Source organism: Uranotaenia lowii, chromosome 3, assembly GCF_029784155.1.
Source record: "Uranotaenia lowii strain MFRU-FL chromosome 3, ASM2978415v1, whole genome shotgun sequence".
In the NCBI taxonomy this organism is placed as follows: domain Eukaryota; kingdom Metazoa; phylum Arthropoda; class Insecta; order Diptera; family Culicidae; genus Uranotaenia; species Uranotaenia lowii.
Genome location: NC_073693.1, coordinates 180,322,299 through 180,338,043, shown reverse-complemented (window position 1 = coordinate 180,338,043; position 15,745 = coordinate 180,322,299). Strand labels below are relative to the sequence as shown.

At 39.2% G+C, this 15,745-nt stretch overlaps 1 protein-coding gene across 2 annotated transcripts; it reads left to right on the top strand.

Annotated features, from left to right (window-relative positions):
* The first annotated feature begins 4,370 nt into the window (after positions 1 to 4,370).
* On the top strand, positions 4,371 to 15,321 carry LOC129755339 (potassium voltage-gated channel subfamily H member 8). 2 transcript variants are annotated; one of them, XM_055751774.1, is made up of 12 exons: positions 4,371 to 4,664; positions 4,769 to 4,932; positions 5,575 to 5,779; positions 10,208 to 10,387; positions 10,825 to 10,943; positions 11,892 to 11,972; positions 12,056 to 12,151; positions 12,272 to 12,425; positions 12,490 to 12,605; positions 13,652 to 13,965; positions 14,030 to 14,252; positions 14,320 to 15,321. In XM_055751774.1, the coding sequence occupies exons 1-12, from the start codon at positions 4,391 to 4,393 to the stop codon at positions 15,166 to 15,168; spliced, it is 2,775 nt and encodes a 924-aa protein (XP_055607749.1). In that variant the 5' UTR covers positions 4,371 to 4,390; the 3' UTR covers positions 15,169 to 15,321. The 2 variants fall into 2 exon arrangements, with proteins under 2 accessions (XP_055607749.1, XP_055607750.1); XM_055751775.1 differs by lacking the exons at positions 4,371 to 4,664; positions 5,575 to 5,779 and having other exon boundaries at positions 4,805 to 4,932.
* The last annotated feature ends 424 nt before the right edge of the window (positions 15,322 to 15,745 follow it).

Here is a 15,745-nt window from a genome sequence, read left to right as displayed (position 1 = left end):
TGCCCCCAGATGATTAAACTTCCATTCGATATTCGTGAGAGTGTTAAAGAGCCCTCGGTTGATCTGCTGCTGAAGTAATCTTGACGCCCCAACGTAGTTCGTCCCGTTGCTGCTAAAGAATGTTGCCGGTGCACCGCGGTGTCTCACAAACCGTCCGACTGCAAGAACATAGAAAGTTGTGAAGTGTGAGGACACCGCCTCAAAATGCACGGCTCGCACGGCTATACAGCTTCGACCAATACGTTGAGTCATGATATGGAGGCCTGAAACAATTCGGCAATTGTTCCGGAGCATTACTTTCCCGTCGAGAAATGATACACGTTGAGTGAGCGATCTTCTTTCTGTAACGTTAACACCTTCTTGAAAAGCAGCGTTCTCCCCCGGGTAGACTTCCAGCTGAAGGTGCTCATTGATGGCCTTCATCGCCGGTTTCAGTTTCGGATTTTCATTAAGCTTTTTTTCACAGGACATTCTTCTTTCGGGGCATTCTAAGCGCCGCTTGGCCATTCCGTCACTAACAGGGAGGACAACGTCGTCGTGTACCCTCAGTGGACCTGTCCTGAAGCGATCGCCAACACGCTCCGTGGTTTGCTCCATAATGGCCAGAGCTTGAACATCCTCTTCCAATTGCGGCTCAGATATCGCTGTTTCAACGTTGTCAGTCACCAGGATGTTGGGCGATTCATCTGCTGCACACTTGCAGCTGTGAAAGTTGATGGATGTACTGCTGCTTCCACTGCGTCGACCATAAACGCACCATCCAAGCCGCGTTTTTGTCGCGATAGGCCCGGAGCCATCTCCTTCTCTTGTTTTTAGGGGTACAGCCAGACGAAGATTATCAATCCCGATGAGTATCTGCGGCTTGGCGTTATTGTAACTGGTTAACGGAAGTCCACGGAGGTATTTGTACTTTAAAGCTGCCGCATCTGCCTGGAAACTCTGCTTCGTTAAGTTCAAACATCCCACTGTCCGAGCGTTTGGTAATACGTACCGGTTCTCTTTATCGGAACCCGAAATCTCGAAGCTGACTATGCGTGAATCTTGCTCCACTCGCGACGCATTCCCTGTCCAGCGTAAGCAGAGAGGTTGAAGACTTCCACTCAATCCCAGCTGTTTCGCAAGACCGTCCTCCACGAGCGTTACATCCGATCCTTCATCTAAGAATGCAAAAGTATTCACCGTCTCAGACTTTCCGTACACCGTAACAGGCACAATACGGAAGAGTGTTTCTGAATCTTGAAAGCGGTGAGTGTGGTTTTCAGCAGTCTCTGTAGAGTTTTTTTCCGGCGCAGAATGTAATAACGGATTATGTCGATATTTACAGCCAACGATATCACATTTGATGCCACTTCTGCAAGGACGCCTACCATGGTTACACAAGCACGAAAAACAAAGATGCCGTTCACGAGTGAGTTTCCAACGCTCGGATACCGAAAGGGCCTTGAATTTGTTACAATCCCGAACTCGATGACTGTTCTTCCCACAGCAAACACATTCCAAGACTTCGGAGTTCTTCTGCTTCTCCATCTGTGCTACTACCTTGTTCTTCCCTGGATCATGTTGTTCGGGCGATGAATAGTGAGAGTTCACAAACCCTCTGGACTTGGGCTTCTCACGATTGCCTGTACTATGCTGCTCAGTTTTAAATGGAATAACACTCGCTGCATCCCGGACGATTCCGGCCATGTATTCTCCGAAGGTCTTCAAATTCACCACCGACAGGTTACGACGATAGCTAGCCCAGAGCAGTTTCTGATCATCCGGTAATTTAGCAATTAACTCTTGCAGCAGTTGAGGATTGGATAACTGGTCATACTCATTGGCTGCCTCGATGTGGTGACACAACGCTTGTACTGCTGTTCCGTATTCCATCAGCCATTCCAGCTTGTCCACTCGATGTACCGGAATCGCTCGCACCTTCTGCAATAGGTTGTTGATCAACAGGTCTGGCCTCCCGTACCGCAGCCGCAACGTTTCGATCACATGGGGTATTGTGGCCGGAAGAACTAAACTGCTCCTCACCACCTCCAAAGCTTGTCCCTTCAAGCATCGTTGTAAACGCAACATGTTTTCGCCATTCGAGAAACCACACACCGCCGTTGTGTATTCGTAGTTTGCGATGAATATCGGCCACTCCGCTGGATCACCGGAAAAGTAAGGCAAATCCCGTGAAAACGACTGCCTTGCTGCTAACTGCTGGGGCGTCAAGCTCGTCGGCGCACCGAAATCGTTCCTTGGAATACACTGAACTCTGGTTCCATCACTTCGCGGGATTGACTGGGGCAAAACGTGTTCATTTGACTGGGAGGTTTGGTGGATTTGTGTTGGCTGACACGTCGTAATGGGCAAAGACGTCAAAGGTGACATAGTTGGTACAAAATTATGTTGCTTAGCATGAGGCACCAAATTGGGCAGCGGATGCGTTAGCTGTTCATGCATAAATTGCTGCGACACTCCTGGTTGTGAGGGCAAAGGTTGTGCAATTGTTCGTGCGGAAGGCTGATACGCTATTTTTGGGGGAACATCTGCAAAGCTAGACACGGACTGCTGAACCATCTCTGTCAATGGACTAGAATTTTCGAAAAAATGTTGCCGATGTGCAGTCTCCGCGTTAAAAAATGTAGATTGATAGTGGGGTTCAAAATTGGTCATATATGTATGGGTGGAGCGCGCGACCATATTGCGCTGCTGCTCTAAAATGTGGGGTTCTGGGGGCGCGACATGGTTTCGCTGCTGCCCAATTACCAAGGCTGATTCATATGTTGTGGGGCTTTTAATATTTGTAGCATAATCAAAGGCTTGACACTTACCAAGTGGTCCAATACTTCCCTCTAACTCAGGAGCTTCGATGGTTACCGATTTCCTTTTCGGCACTGTCCCGGTGAGTGACGTCAAAGCATGTTGACCTGTCTGCTTGGCTGCCATGTTGCTATTTGCTGCCGGTAGTGCGAGCTGTCGCCGCTCAGAACCCGGCTGGGCACCTACCGGAAGAACGTCGTTCGTTCCCCCAGTCGTCAAAGTTGAAAACAATTCTTCGCACTGCTGAAGTTGGTTCCGAAGACTCATCAGCTGTGCTTGCGTCGGTTGGTGCTCATTTGCACACTGTTGAATTTGTCGCTGCATCGCCACGAAGCATTGTGACATTCCGTCTCGCAACGCCGCAGCATCCGCAGCTGTTGGAGGAGCAGGTTCGCCACCCACTGCACCAGCAATTGGGTCTACGTGTGCCACCCACTCTGCCGTTCGTTGTTTGCCATGTTCCCTCCGGTTAGAACTGGTTTCCTTCATCAGCGCATCCTGCTCGTCCAGGAAACGCTGGCGCATATCCAGCGCCACTCGCTGAAGCTCGAGCTCCTGTCGTTCACGCATCCGGCGCAACGAATCCGCTCGGCTGGATACGGATATCTTGCTGTTAACGCTAGGGGCTTTCTTCCGGAGGATACAGTTCCGGCATTCCCAATCCCGGTCCTCTATTGATGCGCCAACACCAGCACAGCCATAGTGCCACCAGGTTGAGCAAGTATCGCATTGGCACATGTCATCAAACGACTCCGATTTGTCGCAAACCTGGCAGTTGGTCAGCTTAGAGTCGTCTACCTTCGACGCACGCGATTTTCTCGAAGTTCTTCTTCGTCGACCATCATCTTTTCCGACACCACTCATCATTTTGGATAAAATCTTTGAAGAATGTTACTTCAAATGGGCTCGACACTAAATTTCGAGAGCAGTGTTTTTATTACGCAGCTTCAAAGCTAAAATATACATATTCGATTTTAGGTTTAGGGACATGTTTTAGGTTTAAGCACAAGCTAAAGTTCGATCACACTTACATTTTAGTGCGAGAAAGTTGGCTACGCTAAGCTAAGCTACTCGTCTTTTGATCCCGAATCTATCCGGTCCGGATGATGATATCACTAAATGTGAAATGAAGCTATTCAAGTTCGACTCGTTTAGTAAAAACATCTAGCACTTACGGTTAACGAAGCTCAATTAAAATATCAGGCAAATCATCAATTGCCTATACAAATCGAGTGGTATCGGAATAGTGCGATCACTGTATAAACAAACAGTGTGAATTGTTAATCCATCCTAACACATTATAAAAAGACAACTTACGGTTGGATGAATAGAAAACTGTTGAACTTCCTCAAGTGGCCTCTAGTGATACCGTTCCTACTGGAGAATCACGGAAATTCCTCAAAATTCACAGCAACTAACTATCACTCCTTACTTGTTAATACAGACGCTCACAATGCGGGGGAAATCAAACAAGGTGCTTATACACTATATGAAAAAGGCAGTCATACACGGCGTTATGTATTGACAATCTGGGATGGGCTATCAGTGGCGCCGACAGCTGTCTATGATCGCTAGCCACCATGCTCCTATCATGAATTTAAATTGTTTTTGTTTCTTGTTTTTCTATCATTTTCAGAATATTTTACATTCTAGCGAGGCTCCTCTACCTGAATACAAAGCACAAGCCTTAAAAAAATCTCGTTTTATCCTGTCCCACTACGGAATGTTTAGGGGATGCTGGGATTGGCTCATATTGGTTGCCACCTTCTATGTGGCAGTAGCTGTTCCCTACAACGCTGCTTTCGTTAAAGCTGATCGTCTAACCATGGCTTCTGATGTTATTGTAGAAGCATTGTTTATTGTTGGTAAGTAAGATCTTTACGTAAAACTAAACTATAAGATCATCCATAAAGCTTTCCAGAAACTATTTCATTGCTGAAAGTATGTACATCCTAATTTCTTGTTTCAGACATTCTCGTGAATTTTCGCACAACTTACGTGTCCTGCAAGGGTGAAGTTGTATCAGATTCTAAAAATATTGCCGTTAACTATTTACGCGGTTGGTTCGTTGTTGACTTATTTGCTGCTCTACCGTTTGATCATCTCTATGCTAGCAATGTTATTAGTGGAGAGGTTAGTGAACTAATAATTCTTCATTCGTATTCAGGTTACCGATAGGTTTAGATTTAGGTCACTAATCCCACAGAATTTTAATTGGTATGGTGGGAATGTTTTTTATTTTTGCCGATATTTTATTTAATTTTCTATTACCTTAGTTACCTCGAGTTACCAAACATAGGTAAGATTGTTGAATATGGTGAGACAAAATATCCTACGCCTCGATCTGACACAGCAAATGACATTGTCGTCAAAAGGCCCGTTACATGATCACTAGATCACTAGGCCAGTTTCTATTAGATAACTATACGGAGCAAACAAGAGCAATATGTGTGGTAACCACAAATCTTGCAGTTTGTGAGATCGGTCTTCGGTTGCAGTTTTTAGTTTGTTAGTAGGTAGTTTCATGATATAGCTAAAGTTTTTTGGAACCATCTGATGACACCTTCAGCTCTTATAGTAATAGCGGAGATTCATGTAGTTCTAGATTTTATGACTAAGCTTGAAATAAATTTTAAGTAATATTCTACGTAGGGATTGCTGCAAATGCCTCTGAACACCGTGTTCTCAAGCGTAAATATACATTTTATTAACATCATTTTTTTTTATTCCTTTCTTCTCATATTTTGTATTTCGGTATGGCCACATTGCGCACAGGAATCTCATATACACTTAGTCAAATTAACACGGTTGTTACGACTGGCACGATTGCTTCAAAAAATGGATAGATATTCCCAATACACGGCAATGATTTTAACGTTGTTGATGCTATGCTTTTCTTTAGTTGCTCATTGGCTGGCTTGCATTTGGTTTGTGATAGCAGAAAAGGAAAGATGGATGAACGACATGGATTGGGACATAGGTAAGTTTGCATGAGTAATATTCAATACAATCCTTAAACTACAGATCGAATTTGGTTTCGACAAAGTTCGAATGAACTAGGATAAATAATCAAGTTGTTTTGCAACAGAAGTTAAACTGATTTTATTTACTCAACATAATAATACGATTCTCATAAACATTATCTATGAATTGTATTTAGAGTTCAAGCCGACCATTATCGTATCAGTTGAGGTGTTCCTCAGTAAATTTATATTTGTTCCTCACGCTTTGAAATTTATTACTATTTTCTGAGTTTCTGAAGAGTTACCCAAGCTTGTATTAGAAAAATAAAACAGATAAATCTTATGCTCGTCGGGTTAAAAATAACAATTGACTTTCGCTCACCAGACCTGTTTTGCTTAATTTTTGCATGTGAACTTCTGACAGAAAAATAATAAAATTACAGCCAGAAACGCGTAGCATTTTCGATTAGTTGCCTGGTTTGCGCAACTCTATAATCCTTATTACAAATCAATTTTTTTGAAAGAAATGTTTGAAGAAACACACTGAATTACAAGTTTTTTTTTTATATTTTTTTACAGCAGTCAATTTTTGCTATTCTATGCACGTTTGAACCGGCTGCACAAAGCACTAAACATTTTTTAGGCGAAGAGCTTGATTCCACGGAGTTTTGGTTCCAACACGTACTTTAAAATTGCACTTCACACTTCACAGAACATAAGGTCTGTATTCGAAAAAAGCACTGCCCCAAATTTGTATGAGAAATTTTAAACTTGTGTAATGTTTTGCGCTACACGCTAAAATTGATCCTAGGCCTAGTAGAAGATCTCATGCCAAATTTTGGCCAGATCGGAACACGGGAAAGGAAGTTTTGAGACATTTTGTTCTGGAGGAACATGAAAATCCACTTTTTCATTGATAACTTTGGTTCGCTTAGACCGATTTCTTTTATCTTAACTGCAGTCTTGGGAAAAATATTTTTCATAGTTTAGGCTTTAAGACAAACTGTACTGTGAACAAATCAAGTGACGACCTGTCGAGCAGTTTTTGAGATAGCGTCCAATTAATCAGTTTATTGACCAAAGTTTTTGGGCAGGATCAGGAAAAAATATAGGAAAGTCCCATTGAGAGACCCCAAAACAGCTAGAAATCAAACTATTCGACCAAAGTTCATGTGATAAATCGTTCTAGAAATCCTAGAGGATCTAATAGTGAGCTTAAATTTGAATAAAACTAAGAATGATTAATTCCACAGGATGGGACGGGTACGGGAAGTGGGGGGTTTAATAAAGCACAATCCGAACCTTTCAATTGGAGAAGTGGTAAAGCAGGTCAATTTTTCTGTCTGATTCGCCCAACAGTCAAAACAACAGATCGAACATCATGTTTAAATGATAAAAAAGCTGTCCACCGATAGCCTGAACGGTGGTTAAATCCTGTGTAAGATGGTGGAACCGTTAGCGGGGTAAATTTTGAAAAATTTCGTAAGCTTTCTAGCTGGCACCTGACGGATCTCCTGTCATAAGTTTTTCGTAGCCTCGCATGAATGTTCCGGAGAAGAATGAGAAGAAAAATTTTATTTTTTTTTTCTAGTGGGTACCTACCTACTAAATTTGAGTGGCGATCTGTTAGAGATGTCGACCACCTTGCAACTATTTTCCAATATTTCACTCTTATATCAAGTTAATCATGAAAAATATGAACAAATATAGTTAAAGCTCCTTCCTATCATTCTAATCATATCTAACATCCCATTTAAATAAGCTGATAGGAGATAGAAAATTGAAAATAAAGTTTTGTTTTTTTCACAGTTGGGTCGAATCAAGCGATCGTCACGTGAGAACATCTCAAACAAACTATTATTAGGCTTGGTTTGGTAGAGAATCCCTATAATTTTTTAATTTTTTTTTTGTATTTTTGCTCTACCTTTGAAGAGCGAAGACAAAGGAAGAATTTGCTACTTATTAGAACACTGCCTTTGACTATTTAAAAAAAAATATTTTTAAAACTGAGTAAGACAAAAGAATAATTTGAGGCATGAATTATCTTGAAAATGTGACCGACAAAGTGTTCAATAGACTGGTCAGAATCGGGCGAAAAAAGTTTCAAGCATTTTGATGCGTCAATGACGATTTCAAAATTGAATAATTTAATTTGATTTTTCACATCTTTTTAAATGGCACCCTTGCCTTGCACTGTATTTTGGGTAGGAACCAGTGTACGTTGGAAGCTAGCTGGCGTGTTTACCGTATGCAGAAGTGTTTTCGTATTATTGGTTTTCGATTAACGTGAAAGTTGGTAAAACGAGTTTTTTGGGCCGAAATTTATTTCTGATAAGTTACAAACCCTCCCACCTCTGAAAAAAGGTCGGGGGCGTCCTATATAAAATCAATTTAAAATATGAAACAAATTGATCATATATCCCACGTGATTTCTATCAAATTTGATATTCATGCCTTGAATAAAAGGACTCCTCCCACCACGGTAAAGGGGGAATACCATGACAAATTGACCCAGAATATCAAAAAAAAAATGAGAGTGAATTCTCTTTCAATTAAGCTTGTTTTCTAGTTCTTTTTCATCGCTAGAAAAAGTTAAAAATCCATAAGATTTAGTTGAATGCTTGTGTTCAGTGAAAATGCACATACATGTATTAGAGGGCGTTCCTTAGATAATTTAACTGTATTTGAGTCATATTTTAATTCAAATTTTAATTTGATTTATTCAGAGAGGATTTTAACATTAGCTGCCATTCGTGCTCTGAGTCATATTCCTTATCCGAAATGAAGGGGGTCTTAACAGTAAGTGATTTTGCTATTCGAAAATATCAGTGAATATAAAATTTAATAGAAACACTGGAATAACAATCGTTTTGTGTCATATTCTGCATCGATTTGTTAAGGGAGCCCTTTTATCGTGATTTCTTTTTATACAATGCATGGAATTGCTGGGAAAAAAACATGTGCACCAAATGTGAAAAAAATCACGTGGAAAATGATCGATTTGTTTCATATTTCACGCCGATTTTATATAGGACGAGGTGGGAGGGATTTGTAGCTTATCAGAAACAATTTTCGGCCCAAAAAACTCGTTCTACCAATTTTCAAGACAATCGAAAACCAATGATACGAAAACACTTCTGCATAGGCTTCCGAAAAGTACAGCTTTGCTATGACAGCCTTTTTCTTGCCATACAAACTGTCTCGGTTTTCCTTCGGTAACGAATCGAAACGCTTCGGCTACATCGCACACGTGCGAGAACCCAGGCTGTATCTAAACAATCGGCTCAAGCATGCGTTACCGAAAATGTTGTGCTTCAAGCTGTAGCGAACCCAACCGACAGTTCGGTTTTCATCCCTTCATGCCTCCTGTTTCGAAAATAATTTCATCCTAACTGTCGGCTGCAGGGCGTGACAGTTTTGGGCAGGACTGTCACGGGTGACTGTCGTGCCCATACCGTACCCATGCCCGATCGTATGCGCTGCTGCTCGGTTCGAATAGAACGAACGAGCCATCTATTCGCACCGAGCAGCAGCATACGATCGGTGCTTAACGCGATGTGTGGTGCCGGTGCAGGTTAGGCGAAAAGGGAAGGGGAGGGTGATTAGGGTGATTACCACCCGCAGTAGCTTCAAGCAAAAGGAAAATTCATACGTTCGTTCGAAATTAACTCGGCCCGAGCGAATCTCGGCTACAGTCGGACGGAGTAAGTAGTACTGTCATGCGAAATTCAACGCATTGAAAACTGTCACGAAGATATTACCCACGAACGATACCCACGAACAAACTCTCGCATGAGATAAAAAAAAGGCATCTCTGTACATCGCACGACCGCTCCTTTTAAAACTGTCGGGGAAGAAATATTTGGGAAGCTTTCATCGAGGTGCATGTGCGACGTTCGCAAGACTACTGTCGTTCGCCAGTACTTTTCGGAAGCCTGCTTCTGCATATGTGGAACACGCCAGCTAGTTTCCAACGTACAATGACCCCTATTCAAATTGCAGTGCAGGGGTGTCAGATGCATCAGAAATCACACTAAATTAATAAATTTTGAAATCATCATAACTTTTGATTGCCGCATCTTAAAGGTTCACGGTCTTGGGCAAAGTTGTTTTTTGAATCTTCAACAATAAGATGCAGCTTCGAGAACTTAAGTTTAGTGCAACAGTGAAATATTCAATGGTAATGGATTGGCCAGCACTTATCGTGATTTTTGAAACAGTTATTAAGGTTGTCTCGTACCCTAGGGTCGAGCCGAACAAATCCGACAAAATACATAAAAATCACCTAGAAATTGTTTGTTTATCAAAATTTTGTCAGATCGAATCATTTTTTTATGAAATGTGTAAACGTTTTAGTGGAACTCAAATAAATATAATATGTATTTGAATTTTGTTTGTTCAATTCTGTATGTTAGTTTTTGTATATTTCTTTGTCTCTCTTACAGGATGGCTGCATACACTTGCAGAACGACTGAAAATTCCAGTAGCAAATGTTTCGCACGGCGAGGCCTACATAACTGCGCTCTATTTTACCTTCACAAGTTTAACATCCGTTGGATTTGGAAACGTTTCACCAAACACTATAAGTGAAAAAGTTTTCAGTATCATAATGATGTTGATAGGTGGTAAGTAATGCTGAAATATTTGTGGAGAAAACAGTGCAAAGGGATTCTCGGTCAACAGTGAGCAAACGCGACAATCACTCTGGATAAAGCTTTCTGGCAATAAAAAATGAGACAATATGATTATTGTATTAAAGTGGATCTTTTTTGGAAGTTTTGGAATCCCGGTTTGATGTTTTTTGTGGAAAAAATTACTTAGGTATTTGTTTTTATTTAGATTAGTTTTTTTTTCAATAAAATATCAGATTCTATAATGACATAATCATTTTACAAATCTGCAAAGAACTAATCTAAACCTTATCTACGAGGCTATTAGAAATGAGACTTTTCGACCGTCAAACACCGTGAAAATAAAAAAAAATTGAGCCACTATAATATAGTATGATCTTTATTGTTCATGAAAGGATTATAAATCATTACCTTTTTTATACATTTTGCAGCTTTGATGCATGCAGTTGTGTTTGGTAATGTTACAGCTATCATTCAAAGAATGTATTCAAGGCGGTCTCTCTACCAAAGCAAATGGAGAGACTTAAAAGATTTCATTGTGTTACATCAGGTAAGTTGTTCATTTTAAAAATTGTGAATAAAAAAAATCTTCATACCAGTTCTGAAAACTATTTCATATAAGGTACACCGTGGTAAGTAGGGAAATTTTTCATATAGTTCAACTTTTAAAAAATCATTAAAAAATCAGTAGTAGATCAATTTTGATAAAATCGCGTTCAATGTGATGCAGAACATGTTGGTTAAAAATGCTAAAGAGATGAGCTTGATAGACGCAAAGAGAAAAAAGCTATCACGTAAATTGTTATGGACTGCTGGTGTCTTCACTTACCCCGCCTTATTAGGTAAGTGGGGACGGTTCATTTTCCCTTTGATTTCTCAGGAAATTTTCAACAAATTGGTGTTTTTTGTTGAATACGTTACTTTATTGCTCTGGTTGTTTCGCCAGTGTTCGCCCTAACTGGTTGTTTCGATTGTGAGGATTGTTTCAATGTAAAGTTTTTCGTCAAGAGCCAACTGGATCACGAGAAATTTGTTATTGAAAAAGATGCACATCAACTCCACATCTTAGTTAAAATAGAAAATTAACAAAAAGTCACCGTAAACATCCGCTATTGTCAGAATCGTATCTCTTTTACAGTTATTGGATAGATTACAAGTAAATTTAACATTCTGCATTGAAAGTTTGAAAAAATAGCTCACAGTATTGTTTTAATAGCCATCGTCCCCACTTACCCCGCGTCCCCACTTACCCCGGAGTACCTTATCGTGTCGCGATGTTACGATAAAAAAATTACCAAAAGAAATGTTCGGTAAAACATTTAGTTGAATAAAATCCATTTTATTCTGAAAAAGAGTTCAAGAACTCATTAGTATTTTTGTAAAAATCAGTGTTTAAGTGTTAAATTAGAGTTTACTATTTTTTTTATCGTTACACCCATAACTCACAAAAAGAAAATTCAAAAAGAAATTCAATTTTTTTCTCTTCTTATTTTTTTAGATGCCAAAAGAATTAAAACAGCGTATGCAAGACTATTTTCAAACAATGTGGTCATTGAACCACGGCATTGACATTTATGAGGTAAATATTGCATTGTTTTTTGACTTACTTAAGGTATGTATGTATGTATTTGGCTCTGACTTTAACTTGATATGTTCTTACAGATTCTAAAAGAATTTCCCGAAGAGCTTAGAGGAGATATTTCTATGCACCTTCATCGCGAAATTTTACAGTTGCCAATATTCGAGTCAGCTTCACAGGTGAGTATAAATATCGTCAAATCAAAACTATATTCTACAGTATCGGAAAGTCTATTAAACCTTGAAACTAATATTTTTTTGAACTTTTTTTTTGGATTAATGAAGTTTCAATTATTGCAGGGTTGTCTCAAACTGTTATCGTTACATATCAAAGCTAACTTTTGTGCTCCTGGTGAGTATCTAGTCCATAAAGGCGATGCACTGAGTTATATTTACTATATTTGCAATGGTTCGATGGAGGTTATGCAGAACGATATGGTTGTTGCTATTTTAGGTAACGAGATTTATATAGAAGGAATAATCTATAACAAATGATTTATTGATCACTTTACTTTCAGGCAAAGGTGATTTAGTGGGTTGTGATATAAGTATACACTTATTACATAGCAGTCAGGTCAATTCTGGCAATCAAGGTCCACAAGATGTGATCGTGAAGAGCAGTGGTGATGTAAAGGTAAACATTATCTTGACTGAATGATATACGACATATTTAAAAAAAGAAAGGATATTAGACCCTCCGAATCAAAGGAGTGACGATGTGGTCTAGATTGTCCATATGATTTTCAACGTTTAAAATTTACAGATCGTTATTTTTTGTCTTTTGAATATTGAAGTTTAGATTACCTAGGAAAGTTCTTTATTTATAGGAGTTTAGTTCCGTGAGTATGACAATAATCATAGTAGGCTTCTATCAGTTTGATTACAGCAGTCTTTTTATACCGGATTATTTCGTTCCTTGTCTTATACCCGTATAAAAAAAAAACAAAGTTTTCATCAAAAATTCATATAGGGCGTTTGCACAGTACATTAGTATAAGTGAGCCGTTGGGCAAACAAATGTGACAGCCCCATGTTAAATGTATACAAATCAACTAAAGAAGGATATTTTTTGAATAATTAATGGAAACTATTGAAAAGTTTCTTAAGTACGACACATTTTTCAAAAGCTAGATCATTTATTGACTTGTTTGTTATTTTTTTCTAATTTTGAGTGAAGTTCTTTAACAAAAATGAAGACTTTGTACAGGATGTGAGCGTTTTTAGTGGAAGCAGGGCAAATATTGCTCAAGTTTATTAATCAAGTTCGTGACGGAAACTCTTAACTTCATCTTCCTGGTTCTAAACTTTATATGATAGACCCAAAAACGTGAACAAAGGATCCGGGGGAACCGTTTAATGTGCTTTACAATGATGGTTGGCTTGTTTTTCATTTTTGTTTTGCTTTGTTCCTCACTGATATCCAATCAAATAATCACCTTATCGTTTCCACTTGTTAGAAAATGATCCAAAATATACTTTAAGAATGTTTTTTTAGAGAAATTGAGCATTCATATAAGGGAAAAGCAACATTTTAGTTGAATTTTGCTTTCACCCCATATAAAAACCTCTAATGTGTGCCCAACAGACCTCTTGTATGTGTGTGTAGCAAAAGCCCTATACTTACCGCTAATGAGATATTATAATTATTAATTGAGCTCTGTTTTTATTTTCAAACCTTTAGGCTCTCACATACTGCGACCTGAAAAGTATTCATTTAAGTGGTTTAGTTGATGTGTTACGACTTTATCCTGAGTATCAGCAAGAATTCGCTAGCGATATCCAGCACGACCTTACGTATAATTTACGAGAAGGATATGAAGCGGAAGATGAAATGGAAAACAATGGTCCTTGCCTCGCATTGCCGTCAATTAGTGAAGATGATGAAAACCAATCAGATATCGAATCATGTACAACGTCACCACTGAATACCTCGCTAACTAAATCGCCTGCTCACAATACAAGCTTAAGTCCGCGTCATGCAAAGCTTGTCCATAGGTATCAATATTATAATGTTTAGTTATATAATCTAGTTTTTACTAATGCTCGCTTTCGTTTACAGTCGCAATAAATCTCTCGTTGCTTTAAGAGAAAGAGTTGAACGGCAACGTTCGGTTCAGTCAGCCATGCCACCTAGTTCCGTTAATGAAAACAGCAATTCTTTCGAAGGTCTTAACTTAGAATTAAGCAATAAAGATAGACAAAATCCAGCATCTGAATCGGTTAACAGACTCGATACTCAAGTCACTTCTTTACATAATGACGTTGCTGCGCTGAGCATAGAGGTAGGAAAACTTCGTACGGTTAAAAAAAAATTATTTTATGTTTCCATATCCCAATCATTTTTTCTAGGTTCGGAATGCTATCCAAGCTCTCCAAGAAATGACTTTTTCTACAATAAATTCTCAATTTGATTTGGGACACTTTGCTCCTGCCCGATCTATACCAAATTTGCAGAATAATGTTTCCGGCATTATAAGGGAAAGTGATGCTACCATGACTAGAAGCTCTTCTCATCCTCCCGAGATGTGGTGCAGAGAAATGAATGCTTTTGGAGAGATAATGCCCAGCCCAGATGGTACAGAAACCTTCTCAGATCAGATGTATAGACGAAAATCGGTGTTATCGCAGAAAATTCTAGAAGATATATCATGCTCAACTCAAACGGAAAACGTCATCGATTTTGAAACTCTTGAAAAGGTAGTCCTAGCCCATCCTCATCTTGTTCTGAAAATTTTGGGAATTGATCCAGTATTCAACCACGAAGTCGAGAAAGGTTTTCCATTAGATACAATAACGGAAGTAACCGATTCAGGCTCAATCATTTCCTCCAAAGTAAATGAACAAGTTGAGAATATCAATAATGTTAACACCAACTTTGCAATACAACAACTTGAACATAACCAATCAATCTACCACAACGTTAACATAAACGACAAAGCAATGAAAGACATATCTTCTTCGATATCGTTAACCGCTGAGATGAATCCGGCTGTATTAGGAAAGAATATGCAGAAACATGTGGACGATACCAGTTGTGCCGTAATCATAGATGAAAGCCTCCAAATTCTGAAACAATCAGCTGGTCATCATCTTTTGCGACGCCAGGAAACCAAGCACAGGTTTTCAGCCGGTGATGCCGACAGCTTAGAGAAGGGTCTCCAAAATATAAACTCATCGCGATCACTCGGCGGTAGTTGAAATCTTTACTTATCCATTTCTTTCTCTTCCAAAACAGGCTGCATAGGATCGTTGATGTTTGCAAAACGTTACCTAAATGTGATGTAGAGATTCTAATTCTGACAAATAAATCTTTTGTTTTATACAAATATTTCCAATATGATTGAAATCTTACGAATGTTTTTTTTATGTAATTGAAAAGTTTGAGATAAGTCCCACTCAAGAAGATAAAGATTCTCGTAAGTGTTGTCTCAGACAAAAATAGATATCCTCCCGCAAACTTTTCGAAGTCAATGTGAGTGAAAAACGAATGAGCAAGTAAAAAAAAAATCAGATACCTACCTGCCTATACTGAAGATGAATACTGTTATAGTCAATACGAGCACTCTCGACTGGACGTTGTTCGTGTAAAAGTTTATGGCTTCAACGTCAACACCGAAAGCAGAACAAATCATTTACCTGTAGACCGGCAACTTAAAGTTTCATATGCTCTCTTGCACATATGGAACAGATGCGGAATGAATTAATTTCACTTCACAACAGTATATTCGATGCCATGAAATGGGATGGATCAGGTAAATAATTGAAAAAAAAGGTA